General features: G+C 42.7%; 1 protein-coding gene and 1 long non-coding RNA gene across 2 annotated transcripts; one reads left to right on the forward strand and one right to left on the reverse strand.

The window, feature by feature from the left end:
- evla (Enah/Vasp-like a) lies at positions 1–26,741 on the forward strand. The gene is given in 17 exon segments (XM_044047715.1): positions 1–356; positions 11,925–12,093; positions 12,781–12,961; positions 19,976–20,033; positions 20,748–20,809; positions 21,634–21,755; positions 21,758–22,104; positions 22,106–22,196; positions 22,199–22,568; positions 23,072–23,325; positions 24,002–24,117; positions 24,330–24,357; positions 24,456–24,495; positions 24,579–24,639; positions 25,807–25,864; positions 25,942–25,999; positions 26,089–26,741. Coding segments are annotated over 17 exon segments (2,142 nt in total). The 5' UTR covers positions 1–267; the 3' UTR covers positions 26,127–26,741.
- On the reverse strand, positions 17,044–17,799 carry LOC122783069. The gene is made up of 2 exons (XR_006362001.1): positions 17,717–17,799; positions 17,044–17,553 (listed from the first exon to the last, which is right to left on the reverse strand). It is a non-coding gene; the product is annotated as an uncharacterized LOC122783069 (long non-coding RNA).
- Positions 26,742–26,928: the final 187 nt, after the last annotated feature.

Here is a 26,928-nt window from a genome sequence, read left to right on the forward strand (position 1 = left end):
CACACACACACACACACACACACACAGGCTGGTCAATGACTTCATCTCTGCCCGTCTGTCCGTCAGTCAGTCATCTCTTTGTTGATCATCATCACAGCGTCCGCGGCAGAACCAGAATTTTGACGGCGCAGTTTTTGTTGATTTCACAACAGAAGGATTACATTTGAACTTTTTAAAGGAGTTATTGTTTGAAGGTAATGGAGCAGAACAAGAGGGAGTGTGTGTCCTAAACTGCTGCTGCTGCTGCTCTCGCTCTCGTGTGCCAAAATGGACGTGCACCGGCTCCAAGTGCTGCGTTACTGCCTCCCCCAGAGTGTTAGTGACTCGGGATTGTTTTACAGCCACATCGCTGCCAGGTCTGTACTCACACTTTGTTCGACACCGTGCTTCTAAAATCACTCTGATCATTGTTCCCGCGCGCGCGTGTGACGTCAGAGACGAGCGAAATGTCAGAGGCAAAAACCTAATCTGGGAGAGGAAAAACTACTGTTTTTTTTTTTGGCAGAGATTGCTGTAATTCAGACTTTAGAAACTCTAGAAAGTGTTTGATTACTGTGTGCAAAGAAAGGTCTGTTGTGTTCCAACAGCACAGACGGACAAAGCTGTCCCTGCTGGGGTGTTTTCTTTTAATCAGAGCTAAAATACTAATCTGTAATCTAAATCTGGCCTCGACGTGCTGTTGTTAAAAGCCGGAATTTAGAATTGTGTCTTGGATTTATTTTGTTCAAGAATGCAAGAAACAATAACGCTTCAGATGGAGAGGTCATGGATTGCGGCGGACAAAATGAAAGGGCTGAGAGTAAACTTAGAAACAATGACGACGCTGCTGTGTTTGTTTAAATCACGTTCTATGACAGATTGGGATTAAATTTGACCTGTTCTTTAAATTGGATCAAAGTTTTTCACATCTTTTACTAATAAAAGTGCAGTGTAGGGCTTTTATTTAGACTTTTTGTCAGATTTATTTATTTTTCTTTTTGTGGTGGGAATGTGTCTCAGATCCACTCTGAAATTAGTAAGAAAAAACTGTTTATTTTTTGGGTGACGTGGCACTCTAATAATATTACAGCTGTTCCTGTTTATTTCTCTGTTTTAACTGCGATATGTTTATCTATTTTAATGTGTTTTATTTACAAGTACACCTGTCTGAGTATTATGACAGAGTAGAGTGAATTAAAGGGTCCTTGGCCGTTTCTCAGAGAGAGAGAGAGAGAGAGAGAGATCTATATACTTGTACGTATGTGTAACATCTTTGCATTGGCATCTGACCTTCAGTACATAATCACACTCAGACTCCAAAGTCGCTGTTTTTATTTTCAACGCTAAAAAACAGAAGAAAAACTCACAACTTCATTTGAATGTCATTACTGGGTGAGAAATCTGGGCTTTTATTCTGAAAGTCACAGTTTGAAAATACAAAAGAATGAATTGAGTATTAATCCAAGATTTCTGCTGTGAATATTTCCTGGTTTCTTTGCTCCATGTGACAAAGAAATCATCCAAACTTTGTGGCCAAAACACGACATTTGAGATCATCATCATTTCCACGTTTGACGAAACACCGATCAACGTTTTCTGACATTTTCCTGGATGGTGAAAATAATCGTTAGCTGCAGCTCTGTGCAACACACGAGCGATTGTGGCGTCACTTGAGCCGAGATCGCTCTCCATTCATACACGCATACATTTATATGCACTGCAGTAAAAACAAATACATGCAAATCACATCATCAAGGGGGAAAATAGAATGTAGGTCATCCATTCACTCATGCTGCTGCTCTGTGTGTGAGCCGCACATGCACCGCGGCTTTAGATTGAGCTCTTTTCATAAAACAACCGGGACGTTTTTGCGTAAGCACATTAATGTGGTTTACATTAATACTATTAAGGAAAAAAAATAGTATTAATGCATGAGCAGACGTGGTGGTGCACTGTAGTGCCGTGATTATAATCCGGACAACACGATGGGTCAGATTATGAGAGTCTGAAAACTATATATATACACACATATAGTGGGCTTGTTGTGATGCATTAGTGAAGAGGTTGGAGACGTTTTTTATGCCATTAAGCTTAAAGTCCTCGTCATCGCGGCTTTGAAAGCCCGTGTTCTGTGTTAACCCTCAAAGGAAGTCTCATACATATTCATATTGGAACAAATACAAGTGTAGAATTTGGCGCCGTAGTCGGAAAAATATGCCTTTGGTGCTGTTTTATAGAAGGAAGTGCAACGCTGCATTGTTTGATTGAGTAATAGCAGGTAAAAAAACCTGCAGTGTCAGTTCTTACTGGAGGAGGTAAAAAAAAAACTAAACTTGAAGGGTTAGTTTGCCACTTTTACAGAGAAGAGTTAAGGTTATCTGATTTGATTATTATTTTAGTAACTTTGCATCTGCAGGAACTGAGCATTTTGAAGGGAGATGCAAGGCTTTTATTTTGACAGGAATCTGTAGCTACATGCTATGATGTCCAGGTCCAGGTCTCGGTTCGCTTCAAGGGAACCAAATGCAGGAAGCAAGGACTACAACGCAGGGCATTGTGGGTAAACACAGCCAAAACATATGCTCATGTGGAACAATAGCCGGGAGAAATGTCTAACCCTGTTGTTGCAGCGTGAACGTGTCGTATGTTCACAGAAAACAACAGATGAGCAAGTTCTCTTGTTCATTGTTTGCCTTACGTTCTTCAAAAGGTTCCAAAGTGTGAAAGCATGGACTATAAGGTGTGAAAACGACCTAAATCCATCATCCGATGTTGGCGCAAGAGAAAGTTACTGTGTATTTGTCAGTGCCGTCATGTTCCGACGTGATTGAGGACTTTATCATGTGCAGACAGAGGCTTGAATGATAATAAGAGTAATCTGGCCGTTGTTTAGTTTCAGTTACCTCAGTGTCCTTTTCTTTTGGCAACAATACGGCGAACGCACCGAGTGTGACGTGCCAAACACGTTTGCTCACGTACAGAATGATCACTCCGTTTCTGACGTGAGTAGAAGTTGGCGTGCGTCGCCTCGCGAAGCGTACTTTCCCCCCCGTGGAGCAGATTAGAGGTCCTGTACGAGAGTTAAGTCCTGGTTCATTTAGATTTAAGACTGCAGTGAGGTAATGAGCAGCCTGTAATCCAGTCAGTCAGTCAGTCGGTCCCTCTGTCAGCCCGGACCCCCGCACCCACCCAAAGCGTCCATACCGTAAATGTATACACGCCCACAAAAGGCTGTGCCCCAAAATGCCCAGTGAACCCTGGAGGCTGTAATCCTCATGGAGGCCATAATAATAACAGAGATCTAACTAAATCCATACGCAGTAACCAATCTCTGTGTGAGCCTCTTTCTCCCCCCCGAGTGTCCCCTCCTTAAAAATATCCGTGACTGTTATTTTGGGTGTACGCACACACACACACACACACACACAGTATGGGCACTATAATGTACTTGGTGTGGGCGTGTAATTATGGACTTCTGCTCCTGTTTTGAGAACGAGTTGCAGCACTTTTTCATGTCACAGTCGTCTGATGGACGCTTGTCTTATCTGTCCACGTCTCTCCTCCAGCACTAACGCAAACATTTAAATTTAACTAAGTGTATTTGTTTTTTTGGTAGTCTTCTGTATTCTTTAGGCTTTTAGGGCATCAATACTTTTTTATCTGATCTATTTATTGGTTACGATCCCTTGGTTTTGTTTTTCAGAAGATTTGATTTATTCCTTTTTAATAACACACTGTTGCACTAAGGAGACCAAATGCACTGTGACAACACCCCAGTTGCACAATGAAATCATTTGTTAGATTATGTATGATTATGTGTTTCAACATTGTTTTATTTTGTTTTTTTTGTTTTCAATTGAACGTCCCCTGCAGCGGCACTGCTGTCCAGGACAAATGTCTCTCTGGGACAATAAAGTCGTCTCTCTTGCTCGCATAATCGATTTAACATCGAGTTTGCCTAACATGTGCAGTTATATGCCCGGATAGAGTTGTTCCGATTCCGATTCCAGTATCGGAAAAGCTTCCAATACTGCCAAAAATGCTGGTATCGGTATCGGCAAGTACTGGAGTCCTGCACTCCATGGCTGCACTTTAATTTGTTTTTTATAATTATTCCTATATTTATTTAAGTTGCTGTTGCACTACTGTTTTTTATACTGTTCTATTTAAAAATAAGTATAAAAATAAATAGCTTCCATTTGCTGTATTCATTCATGTTTTACAAAGGGTTTAATACCTGAACAAGGCCTTACCACAATGTTAATCATCACACGCAGGCATAGTATGAATTTTTTTTTAACACATTGGTATCGGTATCGGTACTCTGTATCGGCCAATACCGACAGCACGAGTATCGGAATCGGTATCGGGAGGGAAAAAAATGGTATCGGAACATCTCTATGCCCGGACTCTTCAGTATGAAGTTGCACATATTTCTCGATTAGGAAAGGACGTGGAACACTAGAGAGCTTTTACTTTGAAACAGGAACAGGAAGTGGTGTTGTTTTTTTATTTTTTCCAACTCTCCTCTTCCAAAACAACAGGTTAGAATATTACTACTTTATTCTCGTAAAATGTACGACTTTATTCTCGTAAATAAAATCTCGTGTGAAAATGAAAATGAAAAAACAAATCAGCACAAGCATTTTAGCTGAGTCATGTTTGGGCTGTTTTTTGGCAGAACAATATTTGTCATAGCTCATAAATGGTCTAAAAGGCCCGTATCGGACTAATATTGGTATGGATTTGAGATATCGGTAGTCTCCTGCAATTGCTTACTCACCGCACGTCCTCTGCATCGGTGTGTAATCGCTCGCTGACGTCTAAGTCCCTCTTAGCTCCAGCACCGAGTGGGGAGTCATAAAACGGAGTGATTACAGCTCCTGCTGCACGAGAAGTCTGTCCTGACGCTCGGCTGTCGTCGCACAGGCGGTGATTGTCTTTGAGGCCGTTAATAAGAGTGAAGTGACTGATTCGATTTGAGTGCGTCGTCGCCAGTGGAGCGGAGCAACACAGATTGTGTTTGTTCTGGAGTCTGGAGGTTTGCTCTGTCTGGTTTCTCAGTGAACACCAGTGCCAAAGACAAATGAGAGCCTTCGATTAGCCAAGTTTATCTGGGTGTAGAAAAATGCAGCTTCTCCTAAACTCTGGGTTCCTCTTGAAGGAGAATCCTTCCTTTTAACTCTAGAGAAATAGTTATTGTACACACAGTATGTAACACGTGTTTTCTTTACTTCTGTGGCCATGTAATCTCTCAGATCTTAAATAACGCTGTTAAATTCCCCACAAAATGCTACTAAGTAGACGTGTGGTTTATTGTAAATCTGTGTAAATGTTTTAAATTTTAGTTTTAATTACAGAATCAAAATATGCACCGCTGTGTGGAAAGACTCGATGAACACACAATAATAGAAGCTCTGTACACGGGTGCCTTACCACCCTAAACTCAGGGATAGTTTATGATGACAGTGTCCACCCTAAGCTAAGAAAATGATAGATTTTACGGCACACAGGAGTTTATCTGCTTCTTCCACTTGTTCCTTTGTGTTATTTTGGGACTTTTAGTGTTTGAAATCCCTCTTTTAGTGCCTCTTTTTATTGTTGTCGCTCATATTTCTTATCCACTGCGCACACGGGCGCCTTTAGTAACCCGTAAGCCTGAGAACCATCCATCCATCCATCTATCGGCTTCTGCTTTATCCTCCACATGAGCGTCGCAGGTCACCGGAGCACGCCGTCCTCGCCACGTCGCCAGTGGCACACACTCGACACAAACAAGGCAGCAGTAGACCAGCAGCTCTCCTGCGTGTTATAAATGACGCTTATCTTTATGGACTTTAGTGTGTGGTTCTACTCCCAACTACTATTCCTAATGGAAACGCAAAAAACAATTGACCTGAGGTCGTTTTTCCACCCCTAAACAAAACGCACCTTTTTGAATAACGTATTCCCCTCCCCGCCTGTGGCGGCGCTGCAAGGAAACTCACTCATCTGTTGGTTAATGCAGGGCAACTTCTGTTTCTGCCACATAAGAGCAAAACATGGAGCCGCGATAACGGGTTCAGCGCGCGCATGTTTCGGTTGCGTTTACCCACAATGCCCTGCGACTTGGCCCCGAACCAACCTGGATCACTCTCAGGCGCCGTTTCCTCCTGCTACCGGTTTTGGAAGGAACAAAACACAGCCGTGACGCTCAGTCCCAGAGTGCATGTATAGGATTTATGGTGGTGGAGGCCACATATGTCTCACCATGTGGAGCGTGGCCTCCTTTTGTGACACTTACTTATGTGGCAGGAGCCGTCATGTCCTCCCTGCTCTTGTTTTTCATCTCGACTTTCCCTCTCTTCGTGCCTTCTTTTTTTCTTTTTTTTTGTTGAGATGAATATTATTCTGGCTCCGCTGAGAAAACTGCTTAGTCCAGCAAAAACAAGGTGGAAACGCTCAGACGGGAGCTGCTGGCCAAGTCGACTCAAGCTCAACCTTTTTTTTTTCTTCTTGGAAATAACCAGACGAGTACTTCACATTCAGAGTACACTGTTCTCAGCAAATGGCAAACAAGTTATTTAAACGATGGAGCTTCAGGTATGTTTTGTTAGCCTGTCCATGTGGTGTGAGAATCGTACACTATTTCCTTCTTTATTCATGAGCCGGCTGTAGGAAAGTGCTTATGCATTTTTAAAGACGGTATATGGAATAAATAAGAGGGGGAAAATACCAGCAGGTCGGAACCCCCCAGAGGACCGGAGCAGCCTAAAGTGGAAAACTGCCTAATGAGCAGTCAGCTGCAGGACGTACAAGCGCTCACAACCTTGTAGAAATCTACTTAGAGCGGCTATAATCGATGCTCTTATGCAGGTGTGTGTCGATGTAGTGTTGCTCTCACCAGTCTTAGTGTCCTAGTGTTAGATCCGCTGGATACTAGGAGCGGTGAGCGGTGATATCACAATACGACGACTCTAACTGAAGAAAACAATACTGTTAACTGCTTCCGTTTGACATCTGGGTCTTTTTGTTTTGCTTTTTCTGTCTATGATCATCGTCAAGTCATTTTAATGTTGCTAATTGACGCGTAGTCCTTAAATGAACCAAACGGTGGATTTTTATTGCCCGGGATGAAATGAGTTGTGATGAAGTGTTCGTGCAACGGGAGCACTTGATCGAAACAATTCTCGCGTGGAGACTGAGCAACACGTGGCGCCGTAAAGAGGGAGGAGACGAGACGCCCCGCCTTATTTCTGCCTGGCCGAGGAGAATTGAAACTGTCAGCAACAGGTTTCAGGTACGACATCCCTCACTGGCCCAAACTGATCCAGAAATAGGGCCTGTTTTTGTAAGAGGATCCATCACTGAGATGCAGCCGCTTCCCTCGTCCCCTCCCTCCCTGGTCCCAGTGAGACTCTGTTGTGTGACTAGAGAATCTGTTTGTAAAGGTGGACGAAACACGACGAGTCTAATTATTATTTGTATAAAAGCTTCTCATGCGTCGCCCTGTCCTCCCGAGTGTTCTATCTCGGTTGGAGTATTCGAGGAATGCAGCGTCCACATGTGCAAGTGTTCAGGACAAGCGTCTTTCCTGTTGACTCTGAACTTCCTGTGGGACTCGAGACGGAGGATATTAACTGTGAAAAACGTTTCACTTGCAGGATCCAGGCACGATGCTCTTTTTACTTGCTGTGCTTTATCTATTAATCTGGGTTATTGCTGTGGATTAGTGATGGATATTGTGTGAAAGCAACACAGCTCTTTATTACAAAGGGTCGTTGATGTGGGTGATGTGGATTTTGATCAATCTGTCAGTCAATCAGAGATTAATGACGTTGCACCGTTTGTGCAAAATTGCAATACGATGTTTTAAAGAGAAATAATGGGTTCCTTGCTCAGGGGCTCTCCTGCCTTTGGTCCTTCCCGGGATTGAACCGACAACCCCCCAGTTACGAGCACAATTCCTTTTCCTATAATGATGATGATGATTACATTGAACTGAAAACACAACAGTTTCCTTGGCCCGTGAGGAAGTATTTCATAGACCAACTTTATTAAATCATCTGTCCGTCCATCCATTTTCTACCGGTTTTCCGAGGTCGGGTCACGGGGGCAGCAGCTTGAGCAGAGAAGCCCAGACTTCCCTCTCCCCGGGCACTCCATCCATCTCTTCCGGGGGAATCCTGAGGCGTTCCCGGGCCAGCGAGTCCTGGGTCTTTCCCGGGGCCTCCTCCCAGTGGGACATGCCCGGAACACCTCACCAGGGAGGCGTCCAGGAGGCGTGGCCACCTCATCTGGCTCCTCGCGATGCCCCTTCCAGATGACTTAAGCTTCTCACCCGTCACTTGTATATTCGTGACCTTGTTCTTTCAGTCACTACCCACAGCTCGTGACCATAGGTGAGGGTAGGAGCGTAGGTCGACCGGTAAAGCTCCCAATTTTACCATGACAGGCCGACGCAGCGCCCGCACCACCGCCGATCCATCTGTCGCCATGCTGGCCTCACTCGTTATTAAATCTTCTCTATCAAAAAGCAGTTGATTGGAGAGGATGACGACGGAGCAGAGGAGCGAAGCCGCCGCTGCCGCCGCCTCATCTCTGCTGAGTTATTTGAGGCCGTTGAGATGATGGAGTGAGAGGAAACTGGCTGAGACCGAATCATGTGCTGCTGCAGTCCATGGGGGTGGTGGAGGTGGGGGGGTTGGTCTCAGGTGTCTGCATGTTGGAGGAAAGGTTGTCAGGAGGAGGGGGGTTGGTCACATGATGACATTTGAATGTTACTAGCATCCTGAGGGCCTTTTGGAAACAAACCACAGACCCAGATGATTGTCACAGAGGCAGCGTCATGTATCAAACCATCACTCCAGAGTCTGAATGTACAATTTAATAATAGTAATATAACTATTAGGGGTGGGGCAATACCACTTTTTTAGTCCCATACAGGTATTTTAGACCATTTATGAACGTATGAAGCTGTTAACACATTTGTGCCGAGTCATTTCAAAGACCTAATTCTCCAACTGTGTCAATATAAAAAATTAACAGCCCTAAACATGACTCAGCTAAAATCGTCACCACCGTTTTAAAGTTGTAAATCCTTAAATGAAGCAAACATTTGAGGCTGTGACACAATCATTTTTGGATTTTTATTGATATTCTTATGTTTTTTGGATATTTTTATTTTTATTTATTACAAAAGTTTTGTTTTCCATTTTTGTCGGTCTGTGTTATATCTGAAAATAGAAACACAGGTGAACGTGATGTACAGGAAGTCACTGAGTCTGCCTGTTTCCTGTGGCAGGGAGTTCCACCGTCGCACTTCAAACACTTGGTCGCCTTTTGTCTTCAGCCGGAGAACCTGGAACAGTTCAAAGGCGTCTGTGAGAGGATCAGAGGTTACAAACAGGATTTGATAAATGATTGTTAACATTAGAGTGCTTTTTATAGATAATTAAAATAACCTGTACTGGAAGCCAGTGTAGCCAGAGGTGAACCTGGCTAACCTTAAGCCGCTTTTCCACTACATGAATCATTAGAATCAGTTAATTAAAAAGATTAGTTCAGTACTTCCTCCATGAGTACAGTCACTGAACTGAGATACAGCATAATCGCTTGTGACTGCCGGCTGTCAGCAGTGCTGTCACTAAATACAACAGACTCCTCTGTTAAATATTAAGATTTCCTTGCTAAATGTTGGAGAATAATGCAAGTTTTCACGATTTTTAAGTTTGATTTATCATGTGGTGGAAAAGTGCCATAAGTGAGGCAACAGTGCTAGCCACGTGCACCCCTGTGTGGCCCTTTTCCAAACAAATACGATGACGTCATGAAATGGTTTGAGTGCTTTTGCCCCTTTCGATTTCTGGCTGTTTACGATTTACGGTACTGAGAAGCTAACGGCACGTGTTGGTGAAACTTGTCTGTGATTGGACGGCTGTTCCGAAGTAGTCCGTAGGGCTACCGTAATGACAAGTATAAGGGCGCAAATCTCTATTTCTCCATCCATCCGTCTTTATCCTCCACATGAGGGTCGCGGGGGGTTGCTGTGCCGACCTCAGCTGACATAGGGCGAAAGGCGGGGTCACACCCTGGACAGATCGCCAGTCCATTTTTAAATTTTCTAGGACTTCCAGTGATGAGAAGTCGCCCACAGTACAACATGTTTGTTAAACGTCTGTAATTGTTATTGACGGGCCGTCTCTCTGTGATGTGATGAAGTCGCCGACTGTGTCCCTTCGGCGGCTGCGCGTCCGCGTGCGTCCGTGTGCCTTTCCTTTTGCTCGCCACAGAGCGAGCTCTCCAGCTGGCGATACACTTCCCGATCAAACGCTTTTGGGGTTTTTAACCCGGTGTGTCATTACCCGACACATAGCGCACACCCTTCTGCATGGATGCTCCGTGCACATGTCTGGATGTGCCATAATAATAATAATGATGATGATGATGCCGCTGCACCACAGTAAAGGCAGGGAGGGGTCGGGGAGTTTTACCAGGGTTGAGTTTTAGGTTGAGGTCTTGTAAATATGTGTGTGTGTGTGTGTGTGTCTGTAGGCATGTGAGTGTTTATGTTAAAGTGGTCACTTGTAGTAATGACTGCAGAAAGGTGTGGCTCCACTGTGACCCCCTCAGCTCACCAGATAATTACACAGCAACTCCGTTTCATTGCTTTTTAATACATTGACCACCGTCGTATTTAACAGCATGACGAGAACACGGAGCTTCTCTATAATAAGAGCTTCTCGATCCTGGTTTCTCTCCAGTTGCACAACTTATTTTTTCCCCTGGAGTTTTTTTTCTTTGGAATTTTTCTGTTTTGTTTTTTTTAAAAAAAAACCTCAAACATGAGGTTGAACTTTGAAATTTCAACTTCTGTGGCGGATGGAAACATTTTGTTGTTGCTTTCCGTTTTTGTCCGTCAGCGGAATCGGCACCAGGTCTAAAAATAGTACAGGCTGTGTACAGGCTGTGTATTTAACCCGAGTAAATACAAAACGCAGTTTTGAAGTCATGATTTTATTTATTAATGAAAAAAAACTAATCCAAATATCCACCGTTAATGGTTTGTGATGACTGGCAATGAGTCTTTCTCATCGCTGTGGAGGAATTTGTCTGTCTCTTTTTTGCAGAGCTGTTTTAATTCAGCCATGTTGGAGGGTTTCTGAGCATGAACCGCCTTTTTAAAAGGTCAACATTCAGAGGTTGGACTTGCTCGTCTGTTTTGGATCATTGTCCTGCTGCAGAACTCGAGTGCGCTTCAGCTTAAGGTCACAAACTGATTCTCCTTCAGTTTCTGACTTTGGGATCATCCAGATGTTTTCTGGCAGTGGTTTTCACCTTGGAACTCTGCCATTTCTGCCCAGTGTCTTTCTCATGGTTGAGTCATGAACACTGACCTTAACTGAGGTGAAGTGAGGCCTGCACTTCTTTTACATGTTGTTCTGGGTTCTTTTGTGACCTCTTGGACGAGTCGTCAGTAATTCTTGCAGGCCGGCCACTCCTGGGACGGCTCCCCACTGTTCCATGTTTTCTCCATTTGTGAATAATGGCTTTAGAAGCTTTAGAAATGGCTTTGTGACCTTTTCCGGACCGATAGATCTTCTTCTTTTCTTTCCTTTAGGCCGCGCTGTCGTGATGTCTTCCCTTTTTGGGTTCTTTTGACCTACTTCACTCTGTCTGACAGCTTCTATTTAAGTGATCTCTTGATTAAACAGGTCTGGCAGTAATCAGGTCTGGGTGTGGCTTGTGAAACTGTACTCGGCTTCCAAAAAATGGGATTAACCACAGTTACTATATGATTTTAGAAGGGGGGCAATTACTTTTTCACATATGGCCATGTAGGTTTGGATAGTTTGACTTAAAAACTGCATTTTGGAACTGTTTTTAATAGATATAGTCATTGACTTTCTTGTTTATTCCCTTGTAAATTCCCTCTAACCAGTTGTTTTGCTTCCCTCCGTGTCCAGTGAACAGAGTATCTGCCAGGCGCGGGCCTCTGTGATGGTCTACGATGACGCCAGTAAGAAGTGGGTGCCCATCAAGCCCGGGCAGCAGGGCTTCAGTCGCATCAACATCTACCACAACACTGCCAACAACACCTTCAGAGTGGTGGGCGTCAAACTGCAGGACCAGCAGGTGAGACACTAGTGTGGGAGTGAGGATTAAAATAATTAGGAATTATTTTCCTAATCAGTTAATCTGTGGATTATTTTCTCGATTAATTGTCGATCGGTGTTTTTATCTGGAAAGTGATGATGTACTCAAATGTCACAGCAAAAATGATTCAGCTTTTATTGTAAAACACTGAAATAATATAAATAAACTTGCCTTGCCTTACAACACCATATCCATAGAGTTTGGTGTTAAATTACACTAAATGTGAGGCGTCCATATTTGTTTTGAAAGTGTCCTTATCATAACTGTGATTTTATTTACACCCTGGTATTTTCTTTCATGCCTTTTTTTGGTTTTTATCAGTGCAGTTTTGTTTCTACCTCGTCGGTTAAGGATTTAGTTTGACTCAAAAATGTGCGGTAATCTGCCTCGACCGGTTGGGTTGAAAGCAAAAATGGGGGGGGGGGCAGAAAATGAAAGAGGGATGGGAGGTAGAGACAGAAGAGCGGATATATATATAACAGTTGTTTCAAGTTACAAGTTTAGACGGGACATCACTTACGACATGTTTAGATGTTTACTACAATGTCAGCTGATGATAAACAAGAGTGAAGCACCTCATCAAAAGTTGTCTTTCTCAAGAGTCAAATGCACATTAAATTGTAATAAATTATTTATCATTATTTCCCCCCCCCCGCCCCATTAAAGGTGGTGATCAACTACTCCATAGTGAAGGGCCTGAAGTACAACCAGGCCACCCCGACCTTCCACCAGTGGCGCGACGCTCGCCAGGTCTACGGGCTGAACTTTGCCAGTAAGGAGGAGGCCACCACCTTCTCCAACGCCATGCTCTTTGCCCTCAATGTCCTCAGCTCGCCTGACAGTGGAGGTAAAGACTTAGGTTTGTTTTTTTTGTTTTTTTTGCATCTTGACGCTATGTTTACGCTTATGTTTCTCCCCGTGTGTGCGTGGGTTTCCTCCCACAGTCTGAAAACATGCAGATTTGGAGTTTAGGTCAAGTAGACGCTCTCAAATTGACCGTAGGTGTGAGTGGATGGTTGCGCAACCCTCGTATGGAGGATACAGCTGTAGAAAGTGGATGGGTGGCTGTCTTAGTTAGTTAGTTAGTTAGTTAGTTAGTTAGTTAGTTAGTTAGTTAGTTTTTATTAAACTTCTGAAGCAATGATGTCCTGATTTACACTCGACTCCCTCTCAGGCCCCACGCGGTTATTCTGAGACATTCTCTGAATGTTTCAGTGAGTCACGTTTAACGGTTCGTCTCTGCCGAGAAACGGGGGGATGGAAGTGTTTAGAAGCGGTCAGCTTGAGTTTTTAAGACCCGCTTTTGTTTCACAGTATCATGTCATATCACAGTTGTCATGTATATGAGTAATATGTCCACTTCATCAGGATGGAAAACACTACATAGACATTACAAACTTTAAGCAGACGATATAAAACAGCCTCAACTGTTGATTGCACAGTGCGTCCACATTAATGAGCTTCAGTTCAATCAGAGTGACTACTTATCTGAGCTGTACTCCCCTCTGCTGGTTAATATCGTGCACTACAACTGCACTGTGGACACTCAGCCAAACAGTAGCAGTGAGTGTGTGTCTGGTTGCCGGCTGGATATTTGCCGTGTTCCATTTATTTAAAGATTTGTTTTGTGTGTTCAGAAGGTCTCGCTCGAGGCTGTGAACAAATGCACGTTGTATGAGGATTTTGTAGCATTTGAAGCGTATCTGACTCTAAGCTTTTCAAAGTAAAACATAATAACTTGTAGATTTTTAGAGTTTTGTGCAATTTATACTTTCATCCAGGGCTTTCAAAGTGAACGTAACGTCTACTTTTAAGTTTACTAAGTAACTTCTGAGCAGCAGCTCTGGTTACGAGCTACTTATAAGTTGAGTGTGAGAATATCTGAGCATTTAACGGCGCTGTCACCCCATCCCTTCCTTGTGACTCTCCTCCCGGTGGCTAAAATATCCCGTTAGCAGCCTTAATGTCGTAACCTCTTGTCCTCGCATGGCAACCCAACTTTTTTGGGGGGTCAAGCCCGGGCATTTCACCTATTTATGCGATTTCATATAGAAAGTACGGCTTGTTTTGTCGGGGCGGTGCAGTAAACAGGGTTTGGAAACATCGCTGGCGACACGCTGGATACTTTAGGAGAGTTTCTCACGATGCTGACTCCAGAGATTTCGCCTGGTGTCCTCAGGCGAGTGTCTTCCACCGTCATCCTTCTCAGTAAGTGTTGCGCTGCAGAGGAAAAAGCCTTTTGTTCCGTAGTAACAGGCTGCATGGCAAATGGAGGGAAGGAGAGCTTTGGTCCTTTTTTAAGTAAAAAAAAAAGAAAGAAAATAACTATGCTAAAATAATGAGTAAATTAGTAAATTAACAAATCAGTTAAATAGATCTTTTTTTCACTAAATATCTAACTAAGCTGAATATAAGATATTGCAAATAATGACACTGTTATATGAAAACTAAATCTGCAGGTTGGTAACTGATTAGAAAACAAAAGAAGAAGAAATACTGTTTTAATAATTAAAAACATGCTGCGTTTAACAAAGAAATCATTACAACTGGATCATTTTGGAAAAAATGGTTTACTACCAACTTCCCAGCAGCACATGGAGGTAGCAAACATTTCAACTAAAGAAAAGACACAAATATTCTTATCCAGCTGTTAAGGCGTTCCCGGTGCCCTTGGTTCTTCCGTCCGGTCCAAAGATTCTAGGGACCGTCCACACTGAAAGCAAAACCTCTCACTCCATCACTTCCGGTGACTCTCCCTCAGCGACTGTGGCTTTTCTACATTTGTTTTCGGGATTCGTAAAAAGTGTTTCACAAATTGCAAATCGTTAGTATATAAATATGTTTACAACCTGTGTAAATGTGTCTCCGCCCTTCCGTTTAGCGGAGAGGAGGAGGTCAGATTGCGTTGATCTGTGTCTTTCAAAGAGGCACATGTGTGTATGTTAGCATCAGTCTGCACAGAACGACAGGGAGGAATAACTGATATTACATTAAGCGAGCTCACACACACACATATGCTCACATCCCTAACAGCCTCCTGAGATGCAGCTTACAAGTCTGATCAGGCCCTCTCTCGTCCCCGGAGCTTCCCGTCCTTCTTTGCCCTTCACCATGGCAACAGCCGAAAGCCCTGCATCATGTTAACTGTGGGACCACGAATTTCAAACATGTACATGCGTCCGTGAAATCTAATCGGATAAAACACTGTATGTGTGAGTCACTTCTGATTAGCAACTGCTGCAATCAAAGAATCCAGAGCAGTGATGTTTTGAATACGTGGACACGGTAATAACAAAGCAATTCCCCCATCTACCTCAACCTCAAGCAAAGTATTTATTACTACAGTATTTTTCTTAACCCTCTAAATGTTTAGAGTGCAGCAAATTATTACCACGCATCGTGAGTTCACCAGGGAGAGTCAGGGAGCGAGGGAAAGTCCACAAAGCCAGGTCAGCAGTGGCAGAATGAATCAGTGTCGTTATCAGCAAGCTCATTCATTCGCTGCCTGATGACAGTAATCACCTTTTTAGATGTGGACGCAAACAAGTCAGGGCTGCAGACGGGATAAATAAAGTCCTCTGTGTACATAAGAAAATAACAAAAATATGAAGGAACTTCAGGAGGAATCATCCAGGTTTCGCTTCATGTGAAATTCAGTGAAACCTGTAATGTTATGGCTTTATTCCCATAATATTATGACTTTATTCTCATAATATTACGACTTTTTCCTCATAATATTACAACTTTATTTTGTAATATTACGACTTTATTCTCATAATATTACGACTTTATTCTCATAATATTACGACTTTATTCTCATAATATTTCAACTTTATTCCCATAATATTACAACTTTATTTTCATAATATTACAACTTTATTATCATAATATTACGACTTTATTATCATAATATTACGACTTTATTCTCATATTTCAACTTTATTCCCATAATATTACGACTTTATTCCCATATTACGACTTTATTCTCATAATATTACGACTTTATTATCATAATATTACGACTTTATTCTTGTAATATTACGACTTTATTCTTGTAATATTACTTACTTTATTCTCATAATATTACAACTTTATTCTCACTTTATTCTCATAATATTACAACTTTATTCTTGTAATATTACGACTTTATTCTCATAATATTACAACTTTATTCTCGTAATATTACGACTTTATTCTCATAATATTACAACTTTATTCTCATAATATTACAACTTTATTCTCATAATATTACGACTTTATTCTCATAATGTTACGTCTCTTTTCTTTGGCCCTAATACTCCACAGTAGCATACCAATCCAATTTTATTTATAAAGCACATTTAAAAAAGCAGCAGTTGATTAAAGTGCTGTACAGGTGTATTGAACATAATAATATATATGATAAATATGAATAAAAATAACTAAACACTTGAGTAGACAATGACATCTCACCCTCATAAAATGCAGAACAGGACTTGAGTCAGTCTCTGCTAAAACAGTGCAGTTAAAATGTGGACGCTCTCTTCCAGTGCTCACTGTGTGTTTCAAAGTGCAGCTTGGCCTCGCGCTGGCCCCGCCCCACCGCCCTGACCCGCATGCCCCCCAGACGGAGTGAACGGAAATATCACTCATGGGCGCTGTGCTGTGGAAGAGTCAGCGTGGGTGCTGAAGTTTAAAGACTGGTATTCCGCTGATATGTGATAAGTGCTGCCTGCCTGACGCTCCCCCGTTAATAGCCGCCCCAGAATGAGGCGCTAAAAACTCCCATCACTGGAGGGGGGGGCGGAGGCTTCTGTAGTTGGTCAACAACAAGTCAAGTGCTAAACTGAGACGGTCGATTATTTCACCAGGTGTTGACGTGCTTTAAATCCAGCCCGCACTGATGAGTCATGTTTTGTTGATGGGATTTTATGACTCACTACACACACCTTGTGTTTTTTTAAACCCTTTTTATTGAGTTTACACAGAGAACAATGACACATACAACACAATACCAACCCACATCAGACAGAACTACACAGGTAGTGAGTAGGAACAAACAAAGAGGTTAAATAAATAAGTCAAATAGGTTATTGACACTGTGAGGAGGGTTGTTTACTCAGAAAAGTACTTAGTTCTACTCTTCCTAAGCAAATTCCCTCGGTCCTCTGGCAAATAGTCCAGAAAGGGGGACCAAATGTTCAGGAACCAATCATCCTTACCCAGGGTTCCTACTGCTTAAAGCAAGTTAAATGTAAGACTTTGTAAGACCAATTTTACATTAAACAAAAACAACAAAGCTGCCCAAAACACATTAGTTAGGGACAACTTGGCCCAAATGTTTATTTCCACATAAAACACGAGTTTCTGGTCCGGTGCAAAAGTTAGAATATCTAATTCCTGGTGTTGGTATTGTGACGTCCTGGCTGAAAACTGTTTTAATGCTTCTGCTCTCCGAGTCTAAAACAAAGAAACATTTAACTTAAAAGTGCACTTACAGGAAAAATGAGCTTCACTTTCTCTCAATGCTAATGATGCTGTGGCTTAAACAAAGCACAGACACTCCTTTGCTATTCATTATTAACATGTAAGGTGCATAAAGCATGTCAAACAAAACAAATACCTTGTTCCCATTCCAGCCAGGTGCTAAATTACAGCCTCAGGAGCGCTGCAGGTCACCAAACACGGGTTTTACCTTCCTCCGTGTCTAATACGTCAATGGCTGTTGATTGACAGGAAGTACTTCAAAACAAAAGCCCGAAACACCAGGTTTCATTACCAAATTAAAAGCTCACAGGAAGTTATCAATATTATTATAAAATACAACTTTCAAGCGTCGTTTTACGCGGATCTTTCTTGATCTTTTCCTTGAGAATTTCAGTTATTATTTTTTTTGGCAGTTTGACCCCAGAACTTGAAGATGAACTAACTTTTTAATTGTTTTATTTTTATTACGAGCCTCTTCATGTTTGCTGGATCTCTTCCTCAGTGTTTCTGTTCCGTCCCCACCCTCTCTCAGACTCTTTTTTCCCTGCTGTGGTTTGCACTCGAGATTCCTGTGGCTGGCAACATGTTGAACAAATGACTTTATAAACAGATTGTTTGCACTGTGGGGCAAAAGTCACAGCAACTCGCACGACGCGCCTGGCCATTGTGTGCACTTCCCACATTGACAGCAGATTCTGTTTATTACTGTTTTTACAGGGCCGCCTGTCCATTAGAAACACAATATTTCTAGAGCCATTTCAAAAACTTTAATGTTATTGTTGTTTATTTGGCAAATGAGCCACATTTGGGTCAGAAATGAATCATTCAACCACAAAAACACGTTTTTATATTAAGGAAGGCAAGTAAATAACTATAATTTGACATCTTAATCAAGAAATGTACTATTTTTTTGTAAAACTATCATTTCAGTCAAAGAGCTTCTACATACTGGTATATTAACTATTTACAGAAACATAAAACAATGTTTTTGATAATTACCAGTGCTGTTAATTTAGGGAAGTTGTGGCTTAAGCACTGTATATGAGATTATTTAGATTATTTTGTATTGTGCATGGATTAAAATGTAGCACAAGGACTAATAAAAATGAGGGGTTAATAAAACAGGTTTTTCTTGTTTAGGCCTGTTCTGAAAATATGGGAGACTGGGAAACGGGAAAGACGGGTACATAACAAACGCAGTGACAAAGAGACAACACACACACACACAAGTAGAAACAACAAATGCTGAATCAGCAGCAGCTCCTTATTGTAAGTTACAGTATGTAGTAAACAAGAGTTGCGTGTTTTGGACAAAGGTAGATTGAGAGAGGGATGAAAGTAAAGTAGAAAACAAAAAACCTGGGGGGAATAAAAACAGGGAAACTGAATTCTGTGAGTGATGGAGGGATTATGTAAGAAGACTGCGGCACAGAAATGAAAGAACTGAAGAGGAGAGAGGTTGAAGAAAGACCAGCGGCGAGGAGAGGAAACAGAGAGTATCTTATCTTATCTTAAAACCCATTTTTACTCATTTACTTAGTGTTGTTTTTATACTTTCTGCAGTATTTTATTCTTTTGTCGTCCGTTGTATTGTTCGTCTTAAGGTCTATTAGGTCTTATGCAACGTTATTATAGTTAATGAAATAACAAAAACTACAGTTGAAAAAACAATTCTGTAAACTGAGATTAAAATAAAAACTAGAGTTTTAAAAAAACTAAATGAAACTTAATAAAACAAACTAAAATTGTAGCGAAAATGTGCTTTGTTTTCGTCTTTGTAAATCAATCCTTTTGGGTTCATATGAAGTGTATTTATGTTTTAGAATATAAGGAGTTTGTGAGGTTACTGTGCACCTGTGTGAGCACTAAGGGTTAAAATGGCATCTTTTGTTGGGATTTTATGACACAACAATTATCATAATTATTTCTATACTTTCTGAATCTTGCACTTGGCAAATACTCCATATTACAAGCAAAAACAAATTAAAAAATAAAACGTTAAAACATCTAGAGTGATGTGCAGGACTGATGTTTCAGTTGTTGTTTTTCTATATAAAGTTGGAACTGGATTCATCATAAATATGTTTTCATTGTGAACTATTCATTGTTCCTTATCGTAATATACTCTTTTATTTTGAAATTGTGTGAAACATCATCATGAATGTTATTATTTTGATGCCTTTTTCTCATATTTAGGTCATTTTAGTTTGCGACCCCTGTGTTATCTCACTTGTGTGTGACTCCTCATAAATGGTCTTTACGATCCTCAGTTAAAGTTCACAGTCCAAGGCAGAAGGCGCACATTATAGTTGTAAGAGTTAGCCACTAGAGTTTTGCATTTATGTGAATGATTTATTTAAATTCATTTATCCCCTTTTATCCTTTTGTCTTCCAGGTCCAGTCGTTCAGCGCCAAAATGGGCCGTCCTCGGACGAAAATGAGGCTCAACGGAGGTATAACCCCCCGACTGTCCTCACTTTATATGAGTTAATATGACACATGTACTCTTAATATTAAAACACAAGTCGTAAGGAATAATTCAGAATCCCCAGTATGTGAATTACTGGGATATATTACTGTAATGTTATCTCCTTATTACCACACCATTAGGCCTGAACAGTGAGATAAATATCTAATTATTTTTGATTTATTTTTTTAACAAATATTGTGCCTCCTGTGATTTGAAAATTACAGTAAGCCGTGTTAAAATTTTGCGAAATTTTTTATTATTTTTAAGTAAAAGTCTTAAAGTATATGACATTTACTTAACTATCAAAAGTCATTTTCTGATCTAAAATGCACTTAAATTTTACAAGTAAAAGTATTAAAAAAGTGAGGTAATAAGGCTGTGGGTTCAATTCCTGGCTTTGCTCGTCTCCATGTGTCCTTGAGCAAGACACTTAACCACATGTTGAAGTGTGTGAATGGGTGAAAACTGCAGTGTAAAGCAGCTCAGCAAGACTAGAAAAGCCCTATATAAAAACACAGACCATTACCAACTCTTCTTCTTCTGATTTTATTTGGTAGTAACGCGTAAGAAAGAGAGAGTAGAGTAGAAGAAGAAGTAGAAGTACAGATTTTACAAACACAGTGTGTTGTGATGGCGGCGTTGTACACCGACGGTCACTTGGACTTTAAGAGCAACACGACATCATTGCATTTCATAGGATGATGGAGCAACATCAGATGCAGGCGCACAAGGAGAGGGAGCGGCGAACGTCGGGATCAGGTGAGGCCTAAACAAACACACCCACGCCCACTAACGCACTCGCACGCACACGTCTCCTGAAACACAAACGCCGGTCTGGAGTTGAAGGCAGCAGATCCTACGAGCTACACACGCACACTTAACAAACCCTCGGTGTGGATACGTGGATATTTGATCCGGTTTTGTTTGTTTTGTTTTTTTCAACGAGGGAAGGTGCAGGTGTCGGGTCAGACGAAGCACACGGTTTGTTGCCAAAGCAAACCGGTGATGTCGTCATTAATAATCCCCACAGCTTTCAAACCCTGGCTTCCCCAGTGTTGTTTGTGTCAGTGTGTCCCACCTTTTAGTTTTTGACCGGCGCTCCCCAGTCTGTATGCCTTTTACTTTATGCTCTTTATATGTTCTGTTTATTATTTGACTCATACACACGTATAAATGTTCAAGTCTGCCCGCTAAATACACACAGAGACTTAAACATCCTCTCCTCACCCGTCCCTGCAACATGCTGCACTGCCATCTCGCTCTGGGGGGGGGGACGACGCCATATGCTCTCCGGTCATGGCTCAGTCATGTTTGCATTCTGCTGCTTGTTATTTTTTATGACATTTTTCTTATTTGCTTACTGGGACTGCTCCTGATTTATTTATTTATTTTTTTCATCTTTTACTTGCTTGGTTTTATCAGTTGTTTGCTTTTCATTCTTCTCACGTTTTTCTCTTTTCTGTTCTCCTTTGTTTGTTGCCCTCCTTCGTCCTCCTCCTCGTCTGCATCTCCTCCTCTCTCTCTCTCTCTCTCTCTCTCTCTCTCTCTCTCTCTCTCTCTCTCTCTCTCTCTGTCCGCCACAGTCGTTTCCACTCTCCAATATAAAGTCTCCACTCCTCCCTCCACCCAGACACTCCCCGAGTACAGACAGTACAGAGCTAGCACACTGCCACCCCTACGTGGGTCAGCCTCCTCCTCTCCCCCTCCTCCACCTCCTCCTCTCCTTCTCAGGAGAGAGAGGCAGCTAGGGACAAGGCCCAGCTCTCCTCACAGCTCTCCACCTCGCTCGCCTCAGCTTTTTCCCCCGTCCAGGGAGGAGTGATCACGCAGGGCCGCCAGGTCCGTCATATCCCCCTTTCTCCTCCCACAGCAGCTCGCCACCTACTTCTACATCAACAACAACAACAACAGGAAATCATGCTCCCCCCTAAACATGGCACCTGGTCCGCCTCTCATTTGCAGCAAATGTACGCGCAGCTGCCCCCCGCCTCCTCCCCGCCCGTCATGATGGCTGTGACGGTGAAGCAGGGCTTGCCGCCGCAGCCCGTTCTCCCGTGGCTCACCCCTCCCACCCCCGAGCACCAGGATGAAGCCCCCACCCCACGACCAGGGCGCCATGGCCGCCCCTCACCAGTTCGCCCAGCACCACGCCCCACCCCTCAGACCAACGGCCAGCCGGACCTCCTACTCTCCTCATTCACTCCCCACTCTGCGAGGCCGCCCCCAGCCTCCGCCAGGCTCCCACCGCCCGGCCCCACCCACAACCACAACCACAACCACCAGCCCCAGTACCCACCCACCTTTCACTCTCAGCAGCATCTGCAACAGCCACCTCATCAGCAGCAGCAGGTGTACCACCACCACCAGCAGCATCAGCAGCAGCATCAGCAGCAGCAGGCCCAGCCCCACACCATCACCACTTCCTCCTCGCCCCCCTCTTGCACTGCACTCTCTGACGGGGGATCGCCCAAGAAGACCCCCTCCCCCGTTCCCCTGCAGGCCCCCGTGGCCATCAGCAGTAAGTATGAGGAGGAGAGAGGAGGAGGTGGTCTCTCGACAAGAGGGACACGACATGATATGTAATAGTGTATGTTCCGTGTGTGTGTGTGTGTGTGTGTGAAAGGTGAGTCTCTAATGTTCTGCAGACTTGTGCACACAATACATGAACCCATGAAGCCACACGAGTGTTGAACAAATGAATTTCTATCCCTGGAATATGAGGTTTGTGTACATAGTGATCACAGAATCCTATAGTGTGAGACAATGAGACTAAAAACCTGTGTGTGTTGTGTGCAGAGCCTACTGTGTACATTAAATTAAAAGGGTCTATGAACTGCTTTTACGCATGGACGATATCTGCAGGTTATTATAATTTCCAACATTTGAAATCCTTCCCGAGTGCCGTGTCGTTGCACTGAGCAGCTGTCAGGTGTCAAACGGTGAGAGTGTGTGTATCATCTCCCGGAATATCCAAACGATATGACGCAGCCATTAATGGACCTGTGGTTCTGCTCCTCCCAGGCCCTCCTGTCTCTGCAGGTCACCCTGCCATGCTCTCTGTGGCGCCGCCTCCGGCTGTCGCCCCGGCTCCCCTCGCTGGGCCTCCAGCACCGCCTCCGCCACCGGGTCCACCACCCCCGATGGCGGTACCCCCACCCATGCCGCCTCCACTGCCCACCGGCGGGGGGCCTCCTGGGGGACCGCCGGGAGTCCAGCACCAACCCTCAGGACTGGCCGCAGCGCTGGCTGGAGCCAAACTACGGAAAGTACACAGGGTAAGGAGTCTTGTGCCGCTTCTCCACTACATGGTCCTGCCACGCCTCGCTCGACTCTACGCAGTTTGGTTGGTTTTTGGGGCGGAGTCACGGCTGCATGGAAACTGCCGTGACTTTCAATGTACTGAATCATTAGAATCAGTGAATTAACCCTCTGCGCACTTTGCGTTTCCGTAATTGAAAAATGCGTGGTTATTAGGTTTTCGCACATTGTCACAAAATGTTGTTTTAAATATGTTTTATACCGTTAAAATTAAAATCAAATGACTGTGTTTTTTTCTAAATAAAATGTCTCTTTTTCTCACACCATTTTAACATGCAGTAAATTGTGAATCACTACCAGATATTGAAAGACATTTTTTGGCCCTTTTATGGTTAAAATAAGCAAAATACACCAGACTCCTCTGTTAAATATTGAGATTTTAGACCTTTCCTTTGCTAAATGCTGATAATTAAGTTACTTTTAAGTCTTTTTAACTGCCGACGGTCTGTTGACGTCACTCATAGTATCGGCTCAGCGCGCTTGGAACCTCGACAGAGCGCGTACTATCGCTGATGGAAAAGCAGAATAACCGCACCGTGCCGAGGAGAGTGGAGTCGTGCTGGGACCGTGTGGTGGGGAAGTTTATTTTTGTGGGTCATGAACCTAAACTCATTTTCATAACGTTCCCCCCAGGATGAAAGCAGTCCGCCCGGCTCCAGTGGCAAAAGTGACTCCAACCGGTCCAGTGGTGGCAGTGGTGGTGGTGGGGAGGGACTGATGCAGGAGATGAATGCCTTACTAGCTCGCAGGTCAAACACACACACAAGTACACGTTCCCTTTTTCACAATCATCATAAACACACACATAAACAAACTGTTATTATTATTCATTTGTTTTTACTGTTTTTTATTGATCTCCAACTTTACATTTGCTCCTGTGATAAAATACTTTCAAGCGTCCTGTCGACGCTGCGATCTCTGCGTGATAGTTAACTCACTGTTCGCTCGTGTGCTCTCGCAGGCGGAAAGCGTCAGAGAAACCTGATGAAGTAAGTTTTGTTTGTTTATTGTGCAGTGAAGCGACTAGTTCCAACATTAGCCCTGAAGGCCTGAACACAAGATCACAATCTTTTACTCCTCTTTCCAGGATGACTCCGGTGGTCGGGGATCGGGTCAGAACTCAACAGGTACAAGCCAGGTTTTTATACAAGACAATATATAACACGTCATAAGATATACATTCTAAGATTGCTACTGTGCTCCTCACTAGATGCTGTGAAGAAGCCATGGGAGCGATCCAACTCTGCAGAAAAGTCCTCACTGGTGTCCAGGTGTGAAACGGGAATTTAAAGGAACCTCTGACATTAGTTTAGCGGTGGAAAATGAGAACACAACCAATAAGTGTGGAATCGCTTTAAAAATAGCATTTCGTAGCATTAGAAGAAGCCTTTTACGTTCTTTTTTGTATGTGAAAGCCATTGTGGTTGGTGTTTGTTCCAATTTTAGTCCCATTAGAGTGCCTGCTCAGCTATAAAGCAAGCATTTATTGTTATTCTTCCACGTTTCTAATTTTTCTTTGTCCTACGGCAGATTTTGACGCTAAAACTCGTCCCATGCAGTTTTGATTGGGAATGGTATTTCCACATACACATTAATGGGAAAAAATGATTTCAATCCAGTCCACTTTGGAGCGTCACAGCGTCGTCATACTTTAACATAGAGACGTGGTTGAAACTTTAAACAGGTCACAAGGCTTGAGACCTTTCTCACCTAAATCAAAGGTTTGATACCTATTACGGTTTTTAAACAATCACACTTTAAGTTTTGTACTTTTTTTTAGATTTTATAATGAGTATGTACTGCGCCATGAAAATAATCCCAAAAATCTCTAAACAAACTCTTCCCCTGACCACAATTCCCAACCTACACAGACAATGTGTACATAAAAACGTTGCTATGGTTGTTGTCTAACCCTGTGTGTTGTTTCATTTTTATGTGACTTGTGGTTTTTCGTAAAATCACATAAAAGCACAGAGAGTTCTGGTCAAACCTCTCATTGACTCCCATGTTAAAACTCAGTTCTGGAGTTTTTAAAAAAAATGAAGACGAGGGTGATTTTAAAACTGTCATTTCTCTGTTTTGTTTTTTTTCCGTTTCTCACAAATTCAAGCGTGTGAGCTCCTGAAAGCCTCCTGACGCTCACAAACCAAAAATTTAATCTCTATCTTAAACCGTTCTTGAAATATGACAACTTTAAAACATGTCGCTTTCACTGTTTTTCACCGGTTGTGGACAGTTAGAAACAAGCGTTTGGAAGGGGGAGGGGCTTGTGCAACCTGAGTTTTAAAGGTTAATTCCACGGAAATACTAATTTGTCTAACTATTTCAAGTTATAAAGGTTCAATCAAACAAAAAAACAAGTAAAACCAGGGGTTAAGTTACAGTTCACCATCTTATACTCACTTTGTAATGATATAATTGTCGCGTTTGTGTTGCAGAGTGAGGCCTATCGGCAGCACGAGTGAATCAGACACAGAGTTCGACAGGATGAAACAGGTTGGTCTCATTTTTCACCCCGTCTTTGCTCGTGTGCTCCGTTTGATTTGAGATGATTTTTTTTTTTGTTCTGGCAGGAAATCTTGGATGAAGTTGTACGTGAATTGCATAAGGTGAAAGATGAAATAATTAATGGTAAGATTACGTTTTAAATGTTTCACTTTAAAAACCACATTGATGTGAAAAGTGCAGGACTCTGTAACGCCCGCCTTCTCCCCCTGCAGCCATCAGACAAGAAATTGGCAGAATCAGTACGTCCTAATCTCACCCGAGCAACGGCACGGAGGAGAGCGAGGGGGAGGAGCTAGAGGAGGATGGACATGCGGACGCACGGACACGAGGACCAGGGAATGTTCTCTCAATGTTTCTGTGACCTCGCAATATGAGACGACGCAAGTTGCAGAGATGTTGTGCCAACATTTGAGTCTGCCGGACAGCAAACGCGGAAAGGGTAGAGGAAAGAGGAAAGAGAAACGGGACGGATGGAGAAGAGCGACGAGCGGACTGATGAACTCAACAGAGGATAAGAAAACGAGGGGATGGACAGACGTTTGTGCCGAGTTTGGTGTCGTGTTCCTCTCTGTGCACCTACGATAGACTCAGTCAGCCCAGTGTTGCAGCTCTTTGTTCTCTGTTCAGTCTTAAAGAAGAAAATACTTTTGTTTTCTAAGTTTTTACTGTTTTATTATTATTATTATTATTATTATTATTATTTAAAAAAAAACTGTGGTGACGACGACGATGCTGTTGGCGACGATGAGTATTTTAATATTACAGAAGGAAAAAAGGAAACCTTGCACACCATTTATGTCATGCTGTTTTATTTCTTTATTTCGTTTGGGTTTTTTTTTTCCCTTAACTATTTGATGACAACAAGCACAATACGGGGCAAACGCGGTGCTGCAGACTCACCTGCCCTCCACTGGCGTATTATTTAAAAAAAAAAAAACAAAAAAAACAATGTACCTTGTTCATACCGGTGTTGTGTGTCCTATGTTGAACGACAGTTAGCCCACTGAAATTACCTCTTTTCCTCATTCAAGGCGTAAAAAAGGAACATAGCG

Source organism: Solea senegalensis, linkage group LG16 (genome assembly GCF_019176455.1).
Source record: "Solea senegalensis isolate Sse05_10M linkage group LG16, IFAPA_SoseM_1, whole genome shotgun sequence".
NCBI classification, from domain to species: Eukaryota; Metazoa; Chordata; class Actinopteri; order Pleuronectiformes; family Soleidae; genus Solea; species Solea senegalensis.